The 22,880-nt window shown below is 47.0% G+C and overlaps 9 protein-coding genes across 9 annotated transcripts; 3 read left to right on the plus strand and 6 right to left on the minus strand.

Annotated features, from left to right (window-relative positions):
- Window positions 1-509: 509 nt before the first annotated feature.
- Window positions 510-1,163, plus strand: T069G_09427 (uncharacterized protein; the record flags this gene model as incomplete). The annotated part of the gene is made up of 2 exons (XM_056176637.1): window positions 510-767; window positions 819-1,163. The coding sequence occupies 2 exons, from the start codon at window positions 510-512 to the stop codon at window positions 1,161-1,163; spliced, it is 603 nt and encodes a 200-aa protein (XP_056025115.1).
- Window positions 1,164-1,960: 797 nt separating this feature from the next.
- T069G_09428 (fungal specific transcription factor domain-containing protein) lies at window positions 1,961-3,743 on the minus strand (the record flags this gene model as incomplete). Its single annotated transcript, XM_056176638.1, has 3 exons — window positions 1,961-2,222; window positions 2,280-3,662; window positions 3,715-3,743. The coding sequence occupies 3 exons, from the start codon at window positions 3,741-3,743 to the stop codon at window positions 1,961-1,963; spliced, it is 1,674 nt and encodes a 557-aa protein (XP_056025116.1).
- Window positions 3,744-4,554: 811 nt separating this feature from the next.
- T069G_09429 (uncharacterized protein) lies at window positions 4,555-7,992 on the minus strand (the record flags this gene model as incomplete). The annotated part of the gene is made up of 14 exons (XM_056176639.1): window positions 4,555-4,660; window positions 4,724-4,881; window positions 4,939-5,068; window positions 5,141-5,263; window positions 5,322-5,455; window positions 5,523-5,617; window positions 5,696-6,149; window positions 6,215-6,341; window positions 6,400-6,542; window positions 6,599-6,658; window positions 6,712-7,092; window positions 7,158-7,260; window positions 7,336-7,375; window positions 7,860-7,992. The coding sequence occupies 14 exons, from the start codon at window positions 7,990-7,992 to the stop codon at window positions 4,555-4,557; spliced, it is 2,187 nt and encodes a 728-aa protein (XP_056025117.1).
- Window positions 7,993-9,590: 1,598 nt separating this feature from the next.
- On the minus strand, window positions 9,591-10,516 carry T069G_09430 (fungal cellulose binding domain-containing protein; the record flags this gene model as incomplete). The annotated part of the gene is made up of 3 exons (XM_056176640.1): window positions 9,591-10,259; window positions 10,325-10,390; window positions 10,448-10,516. 3 exons carry the CDS (start codon window positions 10,514-10,516, stop codon window positions 9,591-9,593), a joined length of 804 nt encoding a protein of 267 aa, XP_056025118.1.
- A 1,150-nt stretch (window positions 10,517-11,666) lies between these two features.
- On the minus strand, window positions 11,667-12,637 carry T069G_09431 (fumarylacetoacetate (FAA) hydrolase family domain-containing protein; the record flags this gene model as incomplete). Its single annotated transcript, XM_056176641.1, has 3 exons — window positions 11,667-11,868; window positions 11,921-12,387; window positions 12,449-12,637. The coding sequence occupies 3 exons, from the start codon at window positions 12,635-12,637 to the stop codon at window positions 11,667-11,669; spliced, it is 858 nt and encodes a 285-aa protein (XP_056025119.1).
- A 1,107-nt stretch (window positions 12,638-13,744) lies between these two features.
- On the plus strand, window positions 13,745-16,023 carry T069G_09432 (fungal specific transcription factor domain-containing protein; the record flags this gene model as incomplete). Its single annotated transcript, XM_056176642.1, has 5 exons — window positions 13,745-14,450; window positions 14,539-14,731; window positions 14,791-14,949; window positions 15,001-15,473; window positions 15,533-16,023. The coding sequence occupies 5 exons, from the start codon at window positions 13,745-13,747 to the stop codon at window positions 16,021-16,023; spliced, it is 2,022 nt and encodes a 673-aa protein (XP_056025120.1).
- Window positions 16,024-16,275: 252 nt separating this feature from the next.
- T069G_09433 (aldehyde dehydrogenase family domain-containing protein) lies at window positions 16,276-17,806 on the minus strand (the record flags this gene model as incomplete). Its single annotated transcript, XM_056176643.1, has 3 exons — window positions 16,276-17,073; window positions 17,122-17,209; window positions 17,262-17,806. 3 exons carry the CDS (start codon window positions 17,804-17,806, stop codon window positions 16,276-16,278), a joined length of 1,431 nt encoding a protein of 476 aa, XP_056025121.1.
- Window positions 17,807-18,180: 374 nt separating this feature from the next.
- T069G_09434 (cupin domain-containing protein) lies at window positions 18,181-19,285 on the plus strand (the record flags this gene model as incomplete). Its single annotated transcript, XM_056176644.1, has 3 exons — window positions 18,181-18,439; window positions 18,515-18,949; window positions 19,005-19,285. 3 exons carry the CDS (start codon window positions 18,181-18,183, stop codon window positions 19,283-19,285), a joined length of 975 nt encoding a protein of 324 aa, XP_056025122.1.
- A 768-nt stretch (window positions 19,286-20,053) lies between these two features.
- On the minus strand, window positions 20,054-22,129 carry T069G_09435 (uncharacterized protein; the record flags this gene model as incomplete). Its single annotated transcript, XM_056176645.1, has 4 exons — window positions 20,054-20,429; window positions 20,511-21,006; window positions 21,076-21,665; window positions 21,732-22,129. 4 exons carry the CDS (start codon window positions 22,127-22,129, stop codon window positions 20,054-20,056), a joined length of 1,860 nt encoding a protein of 619 aa, XP_056025123.1.
- Between the last annotated feature and the right edge of the window lie 751 nt (window positions 22,130-22,880).

Here is a 22,880-nt window from a genome sequence, read left to right on the forward strand (position 1 = left end):
CATGCTATTACTAATTATTTACTTGTACGTCAAATATTGTCATTGTCTTTGAACCTACACGAAGTTGCTCGTTCCATCCTGCGTAAGGAAATTTAGAAGCGGGGCATGTTCCCGTGGATTACCTATCAAGTGAGAGGAGGGTTCTGTTTTATCTGCGAGTCCTCCGCTCCGGCTGACTTTAGTCCCTTGTAGTTGCATAAGCTTGTATATTCGCTTTCCCTTTGTTAATTCGGTTTATTGAGTTGAGTAGGAATGTTGTGTCGTAATGTCAACATTTGTCAGCTTGCTACTCCTTCATGATGAATGTTGAATCAAGTAGAACTCTCAAGGCAGGCAGAGAGAGGCGATGTATTTAAAAGGAGACCGAAAGTACATGACACCGAATTTTTCTTGCGCTATATCATCTACTGGATCTTTCATCATCAGTCAACACCTGAATCAATTTGCAAGCTCTCGATCCTACAATCTATCTTCGTATATCTCGATACACCTTCATCTAAACGGGTGAAATGGAGCCGATCAAAGTACTTGGAATTCACGGGCCCAACGCTGGCAAAGTTATTCTCCTCTGTGAGGAGCTAGGTCTGCCATATGAGACCGAAGTCATCCCACTTAACGATGTCAAGAATCCCAACTACGTCGCCATCAACCCAAATGGGCGCCTGCCGTCTATCCAGGACCCAAACACAGACCTCACGCTGTGGGAGTCGGGCGCTATTATCGAGTACTTGACAGAGAAATATGATACCGACTACAAGCTAAGCTTTGTGCCGGGCACAGCTGAGGCGTACCATGCTCGTCAATGGCTTTACTTCCAGACCACTGGCCAGGGACCGTACTACGGGCAGGCGATGTGGTTTATTATATATCAACCGCTTCCCGAAGCGCGCGAACGCTACGTCAAGGAGGTTAATCGCGTGACTGGAGTACTGGAGGGGCATCTGGCAAAGCAAAAGCCCGACGCGGACGGCAACTCCTGGTTTCTAGGTGGCCGCCTCTCCTACCTGGACATCGCCTTCTTTACGTGGCAGAACACAGCCGAGCCGCGAATTCCGAATGAAGAGTTCAACCAGGATGACTACCCGCACGTCAAGAAGTGGCTTGACAACATGCTCTCGCGACCGAGTGTGAAGAAGCTTCTGAAGCTCCAAGAAGCTAAATAATAGAGTGTGGCAGGGGGAACGGGTCTCCGTCTTAAACAGGCGAGTTGCTGCTGAGTGTGGTTGGGGATGGAGATAGGGATGGATCATTTAAAGTAGGATGATAAATAGACACTCCTACCTTATGCGCCTCTTGCTTGGTGTTCCATTAATGAGCACAGATTGGACCTCCAGTGCTTGACATCTGCTTGGGTGCATAAAAGCCCTTCCAACCATCTTGAAGGTCCTGCAAGACCGACTTGCAGCTACGGGGGCCAAATCAAAGCGTGTTTCAGTTCAAGGCAATTTGTATAGTGACAGACATCTTGCTCCAATAGGTGTCTTTGCTTGTTTTGATACAACGACTATTAGTATCTAGTTACCTTGAATACACTCGTCCTGTGATTGAGCACCAGGTCAGCAGGAGTGAATCTCCGTTTTAACCGCCACCACGTAGCCTTGTCCCTTGAAGACCGGCGTAGCTAGATAGCAAGCTTCTCGACCAATGGTCAGAGGTGCCAACCCCTGTTCGCTACACTTGTCGTGGCAAAAGAAAGGTGGCCTCTTTATAGCTGTGATGGCTATTACTGTTGTAGGGCCTAGAGAGTCTAAGTGTTGCGTCTTCAAAATCCGAGGCTTGCTTAATGGTTGTGTGTTTAGTTGGAGGATTAGCTACCCTGGCCGGAGTCATCCAGACTGCATTATGCGATGAGTGCTCATAAAGCCCGCTAGGCGCTTAGCCACTGCGTCGCAAGGGCTGCTGCTGTATCTGGGATAGGTTGTTAATGAAGTTTTATTAGAGACCGGTTATGCTTAGATGGTTATGTAAAGGACGCCAGAGGTTTTGAACTGAAATGTTGAACAGCCTTTTTGGCCTTGAGGTTTAAGCTTTTGCAAGTGCGATGCATTTGCACCAGCTCCTTGGACTGTGAGATTGTGTTTGGATCCTTGGCGAGTGTCTCCAACAGACGTAGAAATGGCTCGATGAGATTGAGATCTGAAATTGCATTTGGCGATATGGGATTATGTGTCAAATTATGGAGCATGCTGCTAGCTGCAGCGAAGAAAGCGTGAAGAAGCATCCTACAGTGTGTCAGATAAAGATGTCCAGAAGGTTCTGCTTCTCTCGAGATCACTTACCAGACACAGGCACAGTCTCCTTGGGGGATGGCTTCAATAAGACGGATCGCTTTGCGTGCCTCAGCGACGCATAGGCTACCTGGGGGTGACATTGGTTCAGACCGGCTGAGCTCTTGGTTGGAGAAAGGTTTCGCCGCTAGAGGCAAGTGGCGATCGATCATTGTGAGGCAATGAAGATATGTGAGTCGTAGGACCACTTTGTGTATCATCTCGCCTGAAAGTTGGAACCCTGGTAATGCCGCGAAGTCCTCTAGTATTTCCAGCTGCGCGCTGGATTTCCAGTACGATAATAAAGAACTCAACTCCTGTGCCGCAATCGCTCTCTGTGCAGCCGTTTGTCGTCCAGCCCGTACCGAGTACAATTGTTTATACACTTGCCCCTGAACAAGTGCAAGGCCTATGCGACAGTTGAACAGGTCCAAATTTCCGGACTCAAGACTTGCTTTTGATGGCAAAAGTACATCCATGTCATCATCATCTTGACCAAAGGGTCGGCCCGTCCGTAGACTAACATCCTTGTCAAGAATATACACCTTCCAAAACACCCGCCTCCGTTTCTCGGCTTCTGATTCCGTGACTCCTGGGCTGGAACATTCTCTGTGCAGATTCATAAGCTGTGCCAAGCGTAGAGCTGCGGCCACGAGCATTGCGGCTGGCTCCGGATCCGGTGTGCCCTGAAGAAGGCAGGCCATACCCGCCAGAGCCTGGACAGCAGAGAGACTTCGATCGGAGACATTCAGCTCGGAGACGACGCTGAGAGCGTTTTGTGCATAGCCATAAGCCAGAATGTGCTCCTGTGTCGGATCTAATGTGCGTATGGCGCGGAGGCGATGAGCTATCGACAGCACAACATTGAGGCATGCCCACCAACCAGCATCCCTAGGACTAGAAGTCGAATATTTGAGGTGAAACTCTCTCAAAAAGTCCTCTTCGTGAAAAAGTGGAAGAAACCTATTATAGTTACTGAAAGTTTCCTCAATCAACTCCTCAGCGACTGCCTTTGTGGGTAGCTGCTGACGCGCTGGTAGAGCAACTAGGCGTGATTCTGGAGCGGAACGAGGCCACATACGGTCAGTTACATAACTTCCAAGCGTAGACCAATCGGTTGCATCGTGGTCGGGTACTCGAAATGTAGCTCCATGGCGAAACTCAACTGGATTGTTCGTATGTTCGAATGAGGGAACTTGTAGCTCATTCTCTGGCATCCATGAATTACTTTCATTGTGAGATTTGATCAGTGCTGCTGTGTCAGGTAATGTTGCGGCCGTCGTCTGGTCTTTATGCGAAATGATGTTAGGCACAGTTGGCTTTCCCAATGACCTTTCTCCTAGCAAAGCCTCTACTCCCAAGAGTCTTTTCTCGAGCTGTGCGATGTATTTGAAGCTGCAGAACACTTAATAAAGGCAAACTTCGTAGGCTGGAGAAGCATACTGACCCAGCTGGTCTGCGAGGCTTCCTCTTCATTGCAATTGGCGTAAAATGACACACTGTGCCATATTTGGTGCATGGACTGCATCCTTGGGCAGTAGGCTCGCAACGAATCTTTTTCTTCCGGCACATGTCGCAAGCCTTGCATTGAGTGTCAACAGATGCGGAACGGCATTGAGTACGAGCATTTGGTTCAACTCACGCGAACGATGACTGGCCGCTCCTCTGCCCTGGAAGTTGGCTGGGCCGCAAAACCCGCGTGTGAGTCCATAACTCGGATTGGAAGGGTGTAAGGTGAGAACTCGGAGAAGCAATTGATTTGCTGCCTAAGCGACTTCCAAATACATGAGGAAATTAAACCTCGCAAAAATGCATTTGACGAGTTCCAGAATGTTTATCATCCATCAGCTCTCTCACCATGGATGGATTATAAATCAGACTCCTTCAGCTATTTAGTACAAGACAGCCCAAGCCCCACACTTTGTCTTACTCTGATTCGCTTTATCTCGTCACTTATTGTTCCCTGTTGACAGGCCTCCATCCTCAAGCTTCAACAGCATCACTTTCGACAATATCCTCTTTACTCAATATAATGTCGCGATTGATTCGAAGTCATATAAAAATTCATTGAGAAGTCTTCACGGATGTAAGATATTTATTAATAGAAAGGAGCCATTGAAAGAAATGAAGAGCGAGAATTGAAACATTCCACATGAACCACGTATATAGGCCTAATATATGCTCGACTATCAATTATGACAATCCATGGGGCATACATGTACTTTTTGGAGGCAACAATAGGTTATGGGTCAGATTGCTATAGCTGCCGGAGTATATGTGGCGCCACCTAGGCGAAAAGACCTTTCATGGTGCTGATCCCATCCTTCGGCTTAGGCAGCTGAGGTAGGAGAGTCTGAATCCAGCCAACAATCTGCGGAGCCTGGACAGAGATCCTTCAAGACGTCAGTAACTTCACTATTTTCAACGGGGAATGATATGGAAAAGAGAATACTTACTTGCAGCCAGTTGCAGTGGAGTCCATCTTGGTTCGGGACTTGGACTTGGAAGAGCTGTGGGACCCAGAGAGTGCAAAGGGGCCGTACCCGACGGAAATATTGGCCGATGTGGACGATGCAGAGACAGCGCTTTCGAGTTTAGTTGTGTCTCCAGAGAACTAGAGAAGACTGGTTAGATTGAAATCTGAAAAGGTGCAGGCTGGAGGGCGACTTACACTGAGCTCTACATCGGCAGCGACAACAAATGCAGTTGGAAATGAGGAGAACTGCTGGTACTTGCCTTCAAGATTTTTCTCATTTTGAAATGCCTCCTTGAGTGCATCTTCACCAGGCGAGATTTCGAAGCTGTAAAGGGTTTACGGAGTCAAAAGAGTTCGTGGACCACAGCAGTGGTGTAGGAAGTGATTGAAGACTTACCTTCCAGAGTCAAGCTCGGCATCGGCGAAAAGCTCTGCGTGGAGCCAGGGGCGTTCAATCTCCACGACCATGCAGCTCATGCTGATCTCAACGTCGAGGTTGGACATTTGCTGCATTGCCTCACTGAGAAATACTTAGTATGGCAATTGCTCGGCAGGAAATTTGGAAATGATAAACTCACGAGCTGCTCTCAGAGTGACTCGCGCTGGCGGAAGCGCTGAAAAATCCCCAACCTGCCTTGGCTGCGATTGCAGAGGCGGATTGCGACGTAGAAGTGACTTTGTTATCGGACTTGGCGGAAACCTTGCACGAGATCTATTACAGGTCAGTTCATTTGAGTCTGGAGCAACTTATGAGCTCTATTCAGTCGTTGAAACGTTACCTTCGTCCAGGGGTCTGGCCCATCGTCGGTCTTGTTACGCCAAGTCTCCTCGTTGTCCAAGTCTTCAATGTCTGGTTTGCCCGGGTTCTTGATGCCTAAGAACCGCGTTAGCCCTCTGGTCGACGAATCCAGAGTCGCACCACGAAAAAAAAAGGGGGAGGAAGATGAATTACTTGGGTCGGCCCTGGCTTCTTCGTCTGTTATGACAATGCCATTTTCATTCACAACAGGCAAGGGGAGAAGCTTAGCCTGGGCCTGCTCCTTTGCAATGCCCAGCTGCTCTTTCAGATCGGATATATCCGCCTCCAGCTGCCCGATCCTGGCGTCTAGCCAACCTTTAACATTAGCCTTGTTCGAGCCGTCGATGTCACGCACAGTCGCAGTGGTGCGGCTAAGGCTCTTCTCAGTGTAGTCTTTCTGCGCGTTCTCGAGTTTCGACAGAGGGGACTCCCTCTTGGCAGCGTTGGGGTCAGCCTCAGCAGGCGGCGCGCCTTCCTTCTTTTCAAATAGTTTCTTGTTCTCTTCATCCATGCTGGCATAGACCGCCGTGTAAGCAGTTTGAAGCTCGCTCTGATCTGCGTCCTTGTTGCTCGCCAGAACAGGGAAGAATACACCGTCGTCAACGGCCTGATAAGATCAGCTTGGATCACATCGAGTATAATAGGTAGCTATTGTTTTATAATGGATCTTACCTTTTGTAGGGTCTTGTGAGACACCAAGAGGTTCTGAAGACGGCGAATCTCGGCGCGGACCTCGGCGGGGGATGGCCCCGAGTTGTTCTTTTTCCAGTTTAGGACTTTCTTGGCCACGATGGTTGCCCTAGGTTTAACAGTGAGCATAAGTTGCTCCATAGAGAGTCATGGTAGATTACACTTACCAGCTACTCGGGCTGAGCACAACTCCGTTGTACTCGCTTGAGCCATCAGGAGCAATGACTGTCAGGTTTCGGTACGCTTCCTTGCTGTTCTCAATACGCTTCATGCCCGAGGAGATGTCGACAACTCCAAAGTGGAAATCGACCTGGCAAAACGTAAGTTCTCAAAACGTAGGCGACTCTGCAAACTAGGGTGCCTCACCATGAATTTGTAGCCGTGCACCACCCAGTCCATATACTTGGTCTGGATATTGTTTTTGAACTGATCAACACGCATCAGTATTATACTCTTCTGCTTAGCGATATAGCACTCACCTCTCGGGCATGCTCTTGGATCCACTGCATATACTTCTCCTTGGCCTCTCGGACCTGCGCAGTGGTGGCCCCAGGTGGCGGCTGGCTCCTCTCCATGGCTTGAGCTTGAGCCTGGGCATACGCAGCCACCTCCTTAGCCCACATAGACTGCTTCTGTACATACGTATCGACCTTTGACTTGCCATTACTGCCAGGGGTGTCATCTGGGGAGGTAAGATACGCCATGGACAGCTTGTAGCGGTCACGGATGGTCTTGAGGCGCTCGTCTTTGACCACTGAGGTATCATTGCCGATCACGCCAGAGACTGAGGCCTCCACAGGGACCAACAAATCTAGTGCGGCGAGGTAACTTCGGGCAACACTCTTTCCAGTCTTTCCGGCCTGTATCGTCTCCATCGTTAGCGATCACATTCACAAAGTCAATACGCCAGGATGTCTGGACTGACGGTAAACTTCGATAATGGGATCATTCCATCAACGAGCCTAGCCTCCTTGACCTGAATGTCCAGTGGTGGCCTGATGAGCTTGGAGGAGTTATAGTAGTAATCCCTGACCATTGAGTCAGTGTGTTAATATAGTTCCAAATAGTGAAAGCTCTTCAGGAAATGCCATGATGCGACTTACTTCCAATCAATAATGGTTCCAGGCAGCGAAACAGTGAAGACTTGGTTGTTCGGGAATGGCAGCGGCAATGGCAGAACGGACAGTCAATTGGGAAATCAGCATTGCTTTCATCTCGATTGTGGGACAAGACTAACCTCGGAAGCATTTTTCATCGAGCTGAGCACAGCTGCTGCCTGTGTGTCCCCCATTGTGAAAGATGATAAAGTTGAAAGTGCGTTGGAGGCGAGAGTAAAAGCTAATAGTAGAGGGGCTGTTATAAAAAGATAAAGAACTGAGAAGTTGCTGATGCAAAGTTCGACTCTTGATCTCGGTTGGATGTCGATGACATTCTTATAGCACCGCTTAGTTCATAACATGACATAGATAGCCGCTCAGCGATGGCCTCCACGAACTACTGAAAACTCCAAATCACATCACGGAATTGTGATCAGCTCAAGTCTTGATCGTGAAGGCTGGGGTCCATAGTGGCTGAAATATTGCCAATAGTCATTTTTTATTCTCAAGCTGATAATGGAAGCTCGTACGGTAAGCTATAACCAGATAAAATGTAATCGTCATCAAAACAGTCAAGATCAAGGGAAATGGTGAGTTGGGGGTGCGTGTTCTCTGCCTTGCCTGGATCATGTCTACCTTCGTCAAATGACCTTTGATGGCCATGAGGGCGGACTATTGGCAAGCCACGATGATGAAGATGGCTCGCTTACGAACTCTACGAGATCTAGACGAGTTCAGTTTTGACAATGTTTACCAAAAGACCGCAACAGTATCCCGATTGAGGATATTGTTTGTTAATAGAGGTTGTTCAGGTCGCCACCTTGTCGGGATGCTTCACGCCCCCACCTTCTCGGGATGGCTCAAGTAATCTGGGGTGGCATCCGAAACCATTAAATGAGATGCCCTGGCGAAGGTAGTTAAGCCTATGAGGTATTTGATTTGGCGATGCGCACAAGAAGCACGGCATCACCGTCAATAAGCGGGCTCACCACAAGGCGCACAATGCGAGTCACTCGCCAGGACTAGTTAGTACTTACATGTCGTTATTTACACACGATCTTGAACACGGCAGCGCGGGCGCTAATACCCTAATCTAAACACCTCGGGAACCATCACGGCTATGTCCGGTTGCAGCAATAGTAGCGATGGCGGAACATGCCTCAGCTCGCTACTTTTCGACTTTGACGCCCAAACAGGTACAGGGATGGAGCGGGAGGAAAATCATGGCTGGCTGTTCCTTGCATATTAGCCGCCGAAAACCAGACTATCTGTTGTGCCGTCTCAAAGCGGGTCTTAGACTAGATCTTTATGCGTTGATTGGACTGGCTGTTTTGTACGAGAATCACGATTGATGCGGTCTTGACCTGGACATCCGTCTGGATCGCCGTCTGGGGTGCTTAGGAGGAATATGGTTGGCCGCCTCGAGACCTGTCTCGTAAAGCCACGGACAATCACTCGTCCACGCAATTCTCAACCAGCTGAAGGTTCAAAAGTCTCGCCCGCCGAGCAGATGAAATATTATTACCTACCATTTGACTACACTGGGTCTCCGGGCGGCTTCAATTATGTGTGTGTTGGTGTGAAAAGACTGTGTGTATTTGAATTAAACCCTATAAGGCTTGAGACTACCTATGACTTAGTGGTGTATTAGCCTCAATTTTATGTAAATGTAAGTTTGATCTCTGGGCGAATATCTACCCCTTATACTAATAATAACTTCACGATATTGGGAGTCTCATAAGGATTTAATGCTTAGCATGTTTAATACCCCTCAGGCATTCAATGTGACAGGATTCTGTTACAAGCTGTTGTAAAGGGCAGTGATAGCATCGGCTGCTAGCATTGGCGAATCTTTTAATCCATTGGCTCGATTAGCAATCGTTCCAATTTTAGTTACATAGAACATATATATCTAGCAATATAAAATAACCCAGTAAAATAATTTAAGCCGCTATATACGAGTACAGTTTACACTCCCATACTAACACATGATCATGAGCTGTGGAAAATTTGGGGACTCGTTAGACTCTTGATCAAACTTCGGGATTGGCTATGGATTTTAAAGACTTAGAGTTCTCAAAATTGGAGTCACAAGGTTCAATTTTTAAGAGCAACTGAAATCACAATCTAGTACACGGGCGCTCAACGCCAACGTAAAATCTATATACACAAGAACGAATCAACCGTGAACAGGTCAAGTTGAAGCCAGAAGAATACTGGGGTCAATACCAGAAACAAATACATGCATATTTCAAGGTGGCTTAGTTAAGGCACTGAGAGTACCACTGGTTCTGTGACTTGCAGGTGGCCGGAGGCTGGCAAACGGAAGGACCTGTCCAGCCAATGCCTCCACACTGGCCGTAGAGTGTTTGTTGTTGTCCACCGGTGGATGGCGGTGTCGATGATACCGCTGGCTTTGCCGAAGATGTCACTGGCTTTGCAGACGATGTCACTGGCTTTGTGGATGATGCCGCCGGCTTTGAGCTCGAACTGCTGGCGGGAGGAGGCAGGCTAGTGTCATCGCCTAGGACGGGCGTGGTGTCGGTTTCTTGTATTCCATTGCATTGACAAGTTCCCCAGTCAGCAACAGCCTGGCCCGGGCAGGCAATAGGCTCAAAATCAACAACCACATTGTCTCCAAAGACCTGATTCTGTGCCATTATGTCAAAGTGGTAGCTGTAACCATACTGGTTAGTATCACCGACATTTGGGCACCACTGCTGATTTCCATTATAGGGGCACAGGTTTGTGACCATCACGATAATGCTCTGGCCAGCAACACCACCTGTGCCACAAGTAGAGCAAGGTGCCTCTCCCGTCGACGTCAGTTTATAGCATTTACCGCAGCCCGCGCCGCACCACGATGCACCGGCCGTATCGAAAAAGGCCTGAGAACCAGCGGCGGTATAGACTCCGTTACCAATGCCCAGCTAGAGAAAAAACGTCCATCAATTACTGCTCATAGTCTGGACAAGCTTTGAGTCTTGACTCTTACCTGCCATGGGAATCCACCAGAGCTTGAGCCGCATCCACAAGCACCCTCCTGCCCATCATAATAATGCTAGACTTCCAGTTAGCCGCGGTTAAGCAGACCTCATTAGACTGCATATATGCTTACAGTAGTAGTAGCCTTGTATGCAGAAGCAGCGCCGATAACGGCAGAGCCAATCAAGAAAGAGGTCCTCATATTTGCAGGTGCTAGATCACGATGCAGAAGAAATGCAATAGATTGCCAATGTGCAGCAGTCAAGTAACGAAATGTTTACTCAAGGCCGGTTGGTAAGTTATATAGACAGATATGTTTGGGAGGATTGCTGTGGTTGGTTACCATGGGGTCTTTTATAAACAACTGTAAGGGGCAATGCTAACGTACAAAGTATTGTTTGCTTCTGCTACAACAGCTCAATTCTCAGTATAACACCCCTTTATTCTATTTACAATATATCTCTGACCGCGTGGCGCCCCTTCACCTGAAATTCCCGGGCCGGCTGAATCCACCACATCCCCTGCATCTGTGCCTGAAAGAGACTAGGGTACGGGGATGCTGCCGCTGAATGGCTGCAAACAAAGAGTTTCTGCGATAAATAAGGCCAGCAACAAAAAATATTAAAGGCTATAGACAGTATTTGCTAATTTCACTTTTACAATAAGAAAGCAGCGAACTCTTATCTAGTAAATGAACATATAATGATCAATCATAATGTCTTATAAACTAGTAAATAATATCAGCTCACACCTTGTAAGGATATTACCTATACCTTGTACAAATACTCCGTAAGAACGTTAAAAAAAGGTGCTAATTAAACAAAACAAAAATATTAAAACAGCGCCCCGGAAATAAGCAGTACCAGTACACACCGATGCAGGGATATATAAGTTATAAAGTGTGGCGCAAAACAATAAGGACCTCAAATCTCTCGGCAAGGAGATAATAATATACGTGAGAGTTAAAGAGTGGGGAGCCCACAGGTGCCCATAGATGCGAAGTCCTTGGCAAGGAATTAAACGTTCGTCAACAATGCAGAGGATAGGAGCGAGGAGGAGATCGCAGTAGGACGTAGAAGAGAAGTTTGGCTAGAAAATGTGAGGTTTCGCTTGTAAAGATTGGGAATGAAATTCGAAACTAACTAACACTTACGAGTGAAGAAGATCGGATGTTCCCTTGATGTAGATGACGCGTGGTATTGGCTTTTTTGGACTAGTTCTGAACTTGACTCCTGAAATGGGACAGCTAAATCAAGTGCTTTGTTACTACAGCCTTTCCAACAACCTTCAACTCTTCTTCTAGGCTATCAGCATGGAAGGCAGCTGCTCTTTGCTTTCGTCGAACATTGCGTCTACTCATAATACACTTTGTTGATCAGTGTCCCAATTTTCTCAATATGCACTCTCATATCGTCTCCATGCTGCAAGACTATCTTGGGGCTCCTAAGTCCTCCTATCCCAGGTCCCGTACCGGTCATGACGACAGTGCCTCGCTCAAGCGTTGTGCCCTGTGAAAGAAACGAAATAGTCTTGTTTATACTAAAAATGAGTTCCCTGGAATGAGTTAGCATCTGTTAATGCATGACTAACATTCTGCCTGGCTTACCTGGTATTGGAGCTCTGCACAATAGTCCCGTTGTGAATCCCTTGAATGTCTAATATCGGAGGATCTCCGATCACGTCTGGCCTGACGAGTACAGGGCCAATTGGCGCTGAGCCATCAAATCCCTTGGAGAATGACCACTGACTGTTTTTGAACTGTTGACTCCTGCAAGAAATATCATTACTACAGGTATAGCCGAGAACATATTCCTGTGCTTCCTCTTCTGGAATATCGCGCCCATCTTTCGAAATGATAAACGCAAGTTCCGCTTCGTAGTCGCTTGTGCCATCCTGAGCAATCAATGGCACGTTAATCGTTGCGGGATATGGCGAACTAATAGACGTCCGGGGTTTTATGAAGAGGATAGGTTCATTGGGAACGGGAATGTTTGCTTCCGCCGCATGATCACGGTAGTTAAGACCAAGGCAGCGAACTATTGGTATTTCGTGCTGGGCTAGAGGGCAAAGGAGCTGTACCAAATGAGAAACTATGTCATTATACATTATGAGCCATGGTTATGTAGCACTTTACCTGCTTAACTGTCAAGATCTTATTGGATACTTTCCCGTCAAACGCGCTGCCAATGACGAGGTTTGCCTTTACTAGTTTACCTGCCTCGATATTGAGTCCAATGTCTATTGAAGGATCAATCTGGCCCAGATGGACCTGATTATCCTCTTCGGCAATAAATCGAACCAAATGAGTCCAATTTCGCTCCATATCAGTGAGTCAGAATGTATCAATAATAAGAACTTGGGTAGTCATATGTGAAAGCAGCCGAAGAGTGCCACACGTGTAGATGATTATGTGCGGTATTAATTCTGCCTCGCGTATCATCACATCATGATGAATTACATACCGAATACTTCGAACTCCATTATCGATAGATGTTGGAGTCGGGTATCTCTCCCGATGAACCCGACGGAGTCACTGATGCCGAAGTTCTAGGCTGTACTCCTATTCCGAACTCCAACGGGAAGCCACCCGACGGCCCGACAAAGTACAAGGGCGAAGATGACAAGTTGTCGGATTTATGTCACATTACGTCTTATCTCCACATATTTATATTGGTACAGAGAGTCACTTTAATTTTGCCCACCGTTACAGGCCGACCGTGTTAAATACCATACGCGTGCGTTGTACAAATAACCAGTTCATGTTAGTTTCGTGATGTATTAAAGACTGCGAGGTTAGCCGCCTCTAGCCTAAATATCGTTAGTAATGTTAATATTCTCTATTACACAAGTCTCTCTCCCCTTCCCCGCAAGTGACACAAATACAAGAGTAGTAAGACAGGATGAGCTGCTACCACATACAAATACATTACCACTGCATATTATACTCAATGCTTACCATAAACACATTCACATTCGCAAGTCCATGGCCCGTCCTCTTGTGGTGTAAAAGCCACCATCAACTGCCGCCTCTTTCTCCGTACTTGTCCGGCCTGTCATGGCCACCTTCCTAAAGGAGCTATATAGCTTTATCCAACTCTATTTTCCCTATTAATACCCTGATTCATAGAACCTAGTTTCAATTCGAACGCAACCAACGGCTTTTCATGTCTAAATAACAATGGCGGAATCGCAGAGCCTTAATGACCATGACGCAGGTTCTATGCCCTCTTACAAACGGAGACGCGTAGCGGTCGCCTGTACATCCTGTAGAGGTCGAAAGTCTCGCTGTGATGGGGCCCGACCGTCATGCAGTCTATGCGTTCATCTTGGGTTCGATTGCTTCTACGAGCAGCCTTCAACAAGCAATTTTAGAGGAGCGCACCCGCAGCCAAGGAACAATGACAATGATAGGCTCTCTAAAATCGAAGAGATGTTACATATTCTCTTCCAACGAAGCCATCAGACGGCCGAGTCTATTGAGCGATCGAGTCCTTCAACCCAGCATGCTGAAGTTGATACCCAGAATCAACTCCATAGTAAGAATGCTATGGATATGAATCATCTCATACCACGAAACGATGCGGATTCGGTGGACGGCATGGCTACCCTCATGGGATCGAGGACAGTGATGAGCAAATTTTTCGGACCATCTTCAAACATAGAATTCCTTCGACAAGTTTCGGATGCGTCGGTAGCAATTTTGAAAGCCAATGTACAGGTGAGAGAATCAACGACCGACGCGATCGAAGCAACGATAGTGGAAGGATCACATGCGGTTAATGTCCCATCGGGTCGGCGGCTCAAGTCTCTACAAACTGCCGATCTGTACGATTTGCCAAAGGAGACAATCGCGTTACGCCTCATCAAACTGTTCTTCTCTGATACCGGGATGATCTTTCCAATCACAGATGAAGAAACCATCCTTCAAGCCTACTATTCAGTAATAAATGTGGATGACAGACTTACAAATCGGTCCTGCGTCTGTCTTCTCAACTCAATCTTTGCTATTGCAACATACATCAGCGTGAAACCTGATCGATCCCCGATCAAGAATGCAGAAGACTCCGAGGCGTACTGCGAGAAGGCACGAGCCATATGGGCCTGCACTGAATCAAATACGGCCCAGCTGGAAACTGGTGAGTGTAATATATAGTGACAGCTTGCGCCCCAAGAGCCGGTTAACGCTCCTCCCTTCGAAGCGGAACAAAAGTTTACCAGACACAGTGCAGTATCTCCTCCTGATGGCGCACTATTACCAGGGTACGAATAGACCGGATGAAGCATGGAACCTCCACGGACAAGCAGTGCAAACAGCGTACCAGCTTGGGCTACACTCGCGATCCTTGTGCTATGAGTTCAGCGCGTCGGAAGCCGAAAGAAGGAGAAGAACCTGGCTCGGTTGTGTCGTACTGGATAGGTCAGAAGAGCTATCTTTCATAACGTCATAATATTGGATGTCTAACAGCAAGAGTCTAGGTTGTTTAGCATGACGCTGGGACGACCGTTAATAATCCCATCTAGCTATATCAATATGGACCCCCCTGATACTAATACGGTACAAGGTCTAAGCGCCTTGAGAAAGTCAAGGAATGGATCGTGTTCTTGCCATACCGTCTGCTTATTCACTGCAACAATGTATGTCAGAGTGGCGCCAGTTTCTCATAGTTATTGACACGACCGTTGCAGACGATTATACGAAATTCTTCAAACCATCATCGCTGATTTATATGGCTCAAACCTCGATCAAAACTTCTCGCTTGACTTATCTGCGGCATTTACTTATATCATGCCAATAGAACAAAGATTGAACGAGTGGCGAGAAAAGCTGTACAGACAGCTGCAACGGAGACCATGGGGCGATAATAATTTTACGGAAAATGATTCTGAGGCTATCTTTGATAAGCTTAGTACTATCATGACGCTGAGGTATCTCAACATCCGCATCCTTCTTCATCGCCCTGTTTTGAGCACTGTTCTGCTTCATTGCCATACTTCGTATTCCGATAGACGCCCTGAAAAGGATCCGCCGTTCTCCAGGCATGTTGCAGAACTCAGCATTGAGAGCTGTCAGCAATCAGCTATCGATATTATCGACATCGTCTATAAGACGCGCGGTTCATATCTGGCGCTGAAAACGTGGTGGTTTACCATATACTACAGTAAGATATCCACTCCTTCTCGCATGGCATTGTATATACAACTGCTTAACGCGTCAAAGCATTCAACGCTGCCGTAGTCATATTCAGCTGCATACTCCTGGAAATCGCTAGCCCGTCCACCAGTTCCAGCTCTGAACAAGCCAGCACGACCACCGATACCTCCCGCTCTAATAAGATTGTGAATTTATTTGAGTATCTCCAGCGCGCTGCTGAGTCTTTGCAGCGGGTCGGAGAGAACACCAAACAAGGAAGCAGGGTTAATAAAATGCTGCAAAAACATCTAGAAATTAGCAGCAAACTTATCCGAGAAAATGCAGACCGCTACTCTGTTCCTCTTTCAGTCCTCTCACTCGGCCAGGAGTCCCAAGACAGTAACAGTCAGCCCAATGTATATAGTTGGGATTCTCAACTTGATAACAATGAACTTCTGGCTGTAACCAGCTGTCCCCCTAATCCTTTGGAAATGTTTGAGCTCGGGACATCTCAAGAATGGATCAATTCTGATCTCTATACTGACCTATTTCAGGCAGGAGAAGGTTCGGCGACTTAATTCTTGGACTGAGTGCGTCGGTATACTTTTCAAGGTCTTGTTGGTCCTACCCCAGACTAACCAAGTTTATTCTAAGCTAGAAGCATAAATACAAATCATTATATTGTCGGTTGTATACATGTATTGACAATTATTTCTAGCCGTTTCACTTGAATTCGTCTTTCCTATAGGTTCTTGGTTTCTTTCCACCGTTGCAATTTTGACTCTAATCAACCGGCAAGTGCCACCTATTTCCATTCATATGGGACATGTTTAATCCCTCCAGCTCACTACCTTTGTCTGAACCCACTCGTCAAGCCCTTGCAAACCACTGAACCGTCCCCAGCCACTACTCTTCACTCCTCCATGAGGCAGTGCTGGCTCATCATGAACAGTCATGGAGTTAATATGTACAGCACCTGACTCTATCGCGCGGGCAACATTGAAGCCACGACGGAGGTCTTCCGTGAACACAGCGCTGGATAAGCCATAGGGGGTGTCATTTGCAATTGCGACAGCCTCCTCGTCAGTGTCGACCACAAAAAGAGATACCGTTGGCCCAAATGACTCGGTGTTGTAGATTTCCATACCAGGCTTGACATGCTCTATTATAACTGGCTGCATTCGCGTGCCGCCATACTCAACACCATGAGCAATGTTGTTGGCAAGATTGGCTCCCTTTGCCAATGCATCTTTGAGGAGCCATTGGTTCTTCTCCACAGCAGTAGTATTCACGAGCTGTGCAGCATCAGTGCCTTGATCCGCAAAGAATTTGAGCACGGCAGCGCAAAGAGCTGAACGGAAGGTGTCGGAAATCTTGGCGTTGACAATGATGCGCTCAGTAGACATGCAAATTTGGCCGGAATGCAAAAAGGCACCCATTGCGCATTTGAGAGCAGCCTGTTGGATATCGGCATCCTCGCATACTATCACAGGGTTTTTACCACCGAGTTCCATGACAGTTGGCTTCAGGTGTTTACCCGCTTGCTGGGCAATGACGGCACCGACAGGCGTTGAGCCGGTGAAGTTGATCTTCTTGATTGCCGGATGCGCAATCAACATGTCTGTGATCTTGGCGGCGTCAGCTGGTCGATGGTACAGCGTATTGAGGCAGCCTGCCGGCAGACCGGCTTCGTGAAGGATAGACGCAATGGCCCACAGAGTCCCCGGGGCCGCTTCTGGGCCCTTTAGAACCACCGTGTTTCCCCTTTACAACGTCAGAATATGAAGGCAACAAGGAAGGAAAATGAACGACTTACATCGCCAGGGGCTGCAAACAAGCACGCAGACCCAACACGTTGGGGATATTCCAAGGAGATATTGCCAAGACAACACCATAAGGCTCTTTAACCAACATAGCATGACGACCCTCCTCGGCAACAATGGGCATCGACGATGTAGTCGCGACCTGGATTAGGCCCGCAATACTTCGGCACGCATTGGCGGCAAAGCCATGCTCGATGTCGAAGATGTTCTGTGCTGCGCCCGTTTCGGTGTGGCTGTAATGAAACATCTCTTTTCTCCTTCTTTCAAATAGCTCTGCGGCCCGAAGAAAAATGTCTCTTCTTGTGTCTGGCTTGGTTCGAGACCAAGAGACGTATGCCTCTTTCGCGGCATTGACTGCTCCGAGTACATCCTCTTCAGAGGCAGAAGAGCATTTGTACAGGGGGTTTTGATCAAGAGGAGAAATTACATCGAACGTCTCGGCGGATATAACTTGCTTGCCTTCGAGCCAGAAAGGGATCGTTGACGATGTAGTAAAGGCGGAGACGGACGAGCCGCTGTTCGCTCCCATGGAACCCATGTCTATAAATGATGGAAAGAAATGTTAGTTAACAAAAATATGGGACTTATGGCGTCTATGATAGGATATACGATGAATTTTCACTCTAGCTTGGTGTATATTAAATATATATATATACATATATAAGATCATGGCGGAATAAGCGGCCCTACCTGGTTGCTGGAATAACGGGGGATAATCGGCTGCTCCAGGTCTTTGCCGCCTTTACGTGCCGTCGGGTGTGTATCGGCAAAGCGTACATGTGTTCCCCTGCCGCATCTCTGCTATGTGGCCATGGACCTTAATAGCTATCATGTACTTAACGCCATTGACAACCTCTCCTAGCCATCTCTCATCACATCTCATTCATCTTATCTGACTCGACGAATACAATCATGGCCTCTTTCAAGACGAACCAGCACGCCAATGCGGCGGCAGACGCCAGCCAAAAGCTGTTCAAGCTGGCCTCAGAGGCACATACCAAGCCTCTATGGACAGAAATGGCAAAGATTAACCCACGAGTCCCGAATTCGTCGTGTGTGCCAGTGGTCTGGCAGTACGAGCAAATCAAACCTGTCTTACTACTTGCGGGGCAGGTGGTGCCTCCAGCGGAGGCTGAAAGACGAACATTGATGCTGATCAATCCAGCTCGAGGTGTGTAAATTAAGCTATATGATTGCATGTAATTTGGGGTTCAAAAGAAGTGACGCTGGACAATGTTATGTACAGAGCCTCCATTTGCAAATGACACGTTGGCTGCGGGACTCCAGATCGTGATGCCGAATGAAGTCACCGTCGCACACAGACACACAGCCTTTGCCATGCGCTTCATCATTGAAGGCGAAGGTGGCTTCACTACTGTGGAAGGCAAACGTCTTCGCATGCAGCGGGGAGACTTGGTACTTACGCCTCCGTGGCATTGGCACGATCAGGGCAAAGACGGGTCGGGAGCCATGGTCTGGCTTGACGGCCTTGATGTGCCGAATTATACACTCATGCCGGTGCACTTTGTTGAGCACTACCCGTCTCCTGCATATCCGTACGAAGAAGTCGATTCCAAGTCTTCGCCTCTCGTTTTCCCCTGGGTAGCCATGCAAACCAAGTTAGATGAGAACGAAAGCGATTGGTCATCGGAGGATTATACCAAGTCAGACGGTACATCAGGTATGACTATAGCAATGAAAGTCTCTCCAGATTGTTTCCTTAACATATTCGATAGTTTCACGAACTCTTGGTGGCGCAGCTGAGCGTCTGAACGCAGGCTGCACATCGCCTGTCATTCGTGAGACTGCCTCGTCAATATATCACGTATTCTCGGGCAGCGGGTACACAGAGATCAATGGACAGCGCTTTCGTTGGAAGCAAGGAGATACATTCTGTATACCCGCATGGAATAAGTATCACCACGCTGCTGATATAGAGAGTCGCGTATACCTATATAGATTCCATAACAAGCCGATGTTAGAGACGTTAGGATATTACCGCACTGAAGCTAATTAATCAAGCACTATTACATCCACTGGATAATGCTGCAACTTGTTCTTGCGTTATAATTTTTATAGCAGTTAGGCAAGCTAGGTTGCTTGTGTGTTATTTACTGTTTGTCAGTCCAGTTTAAAAGTGCGTTCCTTAGCTGTCAATAAAATGCTTTGTTTTAGCTATCCTGCTGCGAGGCCTCTGAGAAAACAGACGTACTTTTGAGCAATAGTGACGAAGGGATTGAGCTATATATTTGACTCCGGCACAAAAGTACGCTTATGCCAGGCGGCCTTCAATATATTAGAGCATGTATTTGGCATAGTTTAATAAAACAGAGCTACTGTTACTATTTGTTTTGTACTAAAAATTTCATTCGTACACATACTATATTACAACAGGGTTATATTTACAGATACTGGTATTGTACTTATTTCATTTTCTTTAGCTGAACTCATTTGACGTTATTGAGTAAATGCAATGGTATGTAACAACCTGAAGTATTCTATTAGTATCGTGACTCTATTGCCATTATTGGCTAACTAAAGGTACTCATATGGAAAACACCCCAGACTGATATGTTGTTACAAGTAGGCACGGTGGTGAAATTTCCTCCGCGACAGCCCAGCATTTGAAACAAGAAATGATAGTTAGCTGCTCTCAGTTTAAGCAGGACTAAGCTAGTAACGTTAATTCTAGTTATGATATGTCGTGCAATTAGGCTATTTTTTATTCAGTATCACGATAACATAAAATGATAAGACTCGCCATCTACGTCTAGTTCTCTTCCATCTACCGCAGTTGCCCTCCCTCAGAATCTTTCGTAGCTCGTCTATAACGCACTGTATCTCCAGTTGGCGGAAATGAAACCGTCAAATTCTTAATGTATCGTGGCGTCGGATCTTTCCCATCTTTATCTTCAGGTTGTATGGCATCTGAAAGATCAATACAGTGGGTAACTCGAAGTATCGTAGAGAATTTAGACATATACGAGAAACCACTATTATGGTATATAGAGACAACGCCTAGCAAGATACTAAGAAGAGTCATACCAAGGGCAATTCCATACGCAAGCCAAAGAGTATTGGCCGCATATGAGTAAATTAAAGCATAGTGTGTCTGTGTCACGGGTACATCAGGTGGTGCGTATGGGGAAGAATAATTGGGCCTGTGAGTATATTAGCATAACTGTATATGGCAAAGAAAGTAAAGTATAGGCAAAGAGATGCTAGAGATATGGCTGACTGACTGCAACAAAGAATTGCTCATTAGGGACACAGTGGCATTGCGGAATAGCTCCTCCATAACCCCAGCCATAGGGATGGTCGAGTTGGCTGCTGCTTCGACAGAATTGCCGTTCCACAGTATTGGGGAATCAGCAAACCCTTTCAGGAACTTTGAGTTACCTGTCACAATAAGAGGCTGCAAGAAGTTGAAGTCTTTCGTTCGTAAGAGCGGTGTTGATGCCATATCGGCAGCAATTGTTACCCCCACAGTGTTCCCATACGCATCGCCGTCAAAGTCACGGACGATAGCTCCCACAAACATTCGCCCAAAAGCATCCATTACAGCCTCATAAGCATAATTTTCGACTCCTTGTACATTGTACATGGGCGGATTGTGAAGGGTTTGGTTAATTTCGAGCGGAGATGTACCTGCGATGGGTTCCATCGCCGAGATGTTATTGAACGAGCCTTGCGTTGTAATATTTACGCTCTGAATGTTGTTGACGTATGTAAAGTTTGCTATGTATGAGGTGTTATACATATAACAACTCGTAATGGTCATATTAGGCAGCTGTCTTTGGCAAGTACTGTTCTGATCCATGCCCGGCATGGCTGCGATATAGAGTTCCAATACTTCAGCGTCCCTGCTTACTGGCCCGAGCGGCAGTGATGGTGGTTCATATACAGCACTACTCAATTTGCTATCCGAGATATTAAAGAGGCTAGGGAAGGGTAACGAGCTGATGGCTCCGGAATTGATATCGGGGACAGTCGGCACCCAAGAGAGGTAGCCGAAAGATCGCACGCAACCGGCTGCTCCCGCAGTCATTGCGTTGAGGATATTATCAGAGATGTTGTGATACAAAGCCGATGCTTTGTTAATGCTTTCGCACGACAGAGCCGGCCCGGGAAATTCCAGCAGCCATGTAGCATTGTCGTATGGTGAGGATATTGGCAAGACATAACCTCCTGTCGTGCTTCCCGCCACTGTTTGCAGGACAGCGTATTGGGGATTGCTGTATGCATACATAGGCGAGAGGCTTGGTTGTGATTGTATGTTGGCAAAGTTCAAACTGGTAAAATCGATCTGTGGGACTCTCATTAAGGATGTGGACGTTGTTGCTGACCATACTACGTTAAGGGTGGCTGGTGTTATGAAAGACGTAATGGATATAAGCCTATAAATGTGAGTATCTATAGGCTTCCGTATATGTATATACATCATCTAGAAGATCCGTATTTACCATAAAATAGTGACTAGAATCATCCTAATCGGGCTCTCTCTCCACAATCGGAAGTCAAATATACTCCAGATTCCGGTTGTCGCGGTCGCCAAGTTGTCAATAGTGCCCAGCTTCAATGTTTTTGTCCGAACCGTTGCCCACAGCGCCTGATCCGCCGCAGTGGTTATCACAGCGCCAAAAGCAGAGTTGACAAGGAAGGCAAATACGGAGCCGACGGCCAAGTTAACTTGTTGTCCAGTTAAGCCGCCACCAAGATGGCTGAAATATACTGAGCTTGGCGGCGGCTTTCCTGACAAGCTTTGATAAAAGAAGTGGTGGCCTATGGAAAATGTAGCGCCGAACAGCAGCATCACCACCATTGTCCCCATAGCGCGATGGGTTGCCCACTTTGGCAGCATAGTGAATATGGTCTGTATGTCCAGAAAGTCTGGCCAATTGTACAGGTATACACAGTAAGTCGTCGATTGTGGAGGTCCAGGTGAATCAGCGAGGCAGTCAGCTCCTCATTGAGAAATCGGAAGATCGTCTGTTCCTAGAGAGAACACCATTTCCCCGTGCAAAACTGGACTGAGTCGTTCTTTTTATGGCAGCATGCTAAGGTGGCGAAGCTAGCGTATTATCTATCATGATCGAAAGAGGGTTGATATATGAGGGAACACACAGTCCAGTATTGCGAGGGAATATATAGGCGATGCTTCATTCCTGCGGCTCTGCCCTCACTACGTCCCTGGCTAGCATCTCCGCCCATAGTTACAAAATGCCTAGCGGCTATTAACGACCGGCGTTGTAGTTAATAGTACATTTAATGTGTGAAAAATGATGATATTTAGGAGTTCCATGGTGCCAGTGTGGGACTGAAGGATTTGTGCAAGCTTCGTATCAGGCAGGAGCTGGCAGAATTGATGATGATTGAATGAGGGGCGGCCGTAACATGAAAATGGATCTTACTGCTAATTATAGCGCATTGAAGACATCAGTGGTATGATCGAAAACAAGAAGAAGAAAAGATGATCAACGACAATGCTAACACAGACCAAAAGACCCGCGAGTATTAGCACTAGACTCTATGCTAACTGCCCCATGCATACATTACTAACTTATAAAGGCGCCTTATAGCGAAACTCTGCATCTCACACGCTTCGTGTTTTA

This window comes from Trichoderma breve, chromosome 6 (assembly GCF_028502605.1).
Source record: "Trichoderma breve strain T069 chromosome 6, whole genome shotgun sequence".
NCBI lineage: Eukaryota > Fungi > Ascomycota > Sordariomycetes > Hypocreales > Hypocreaceae > Trichoderma > Trichoderma breve.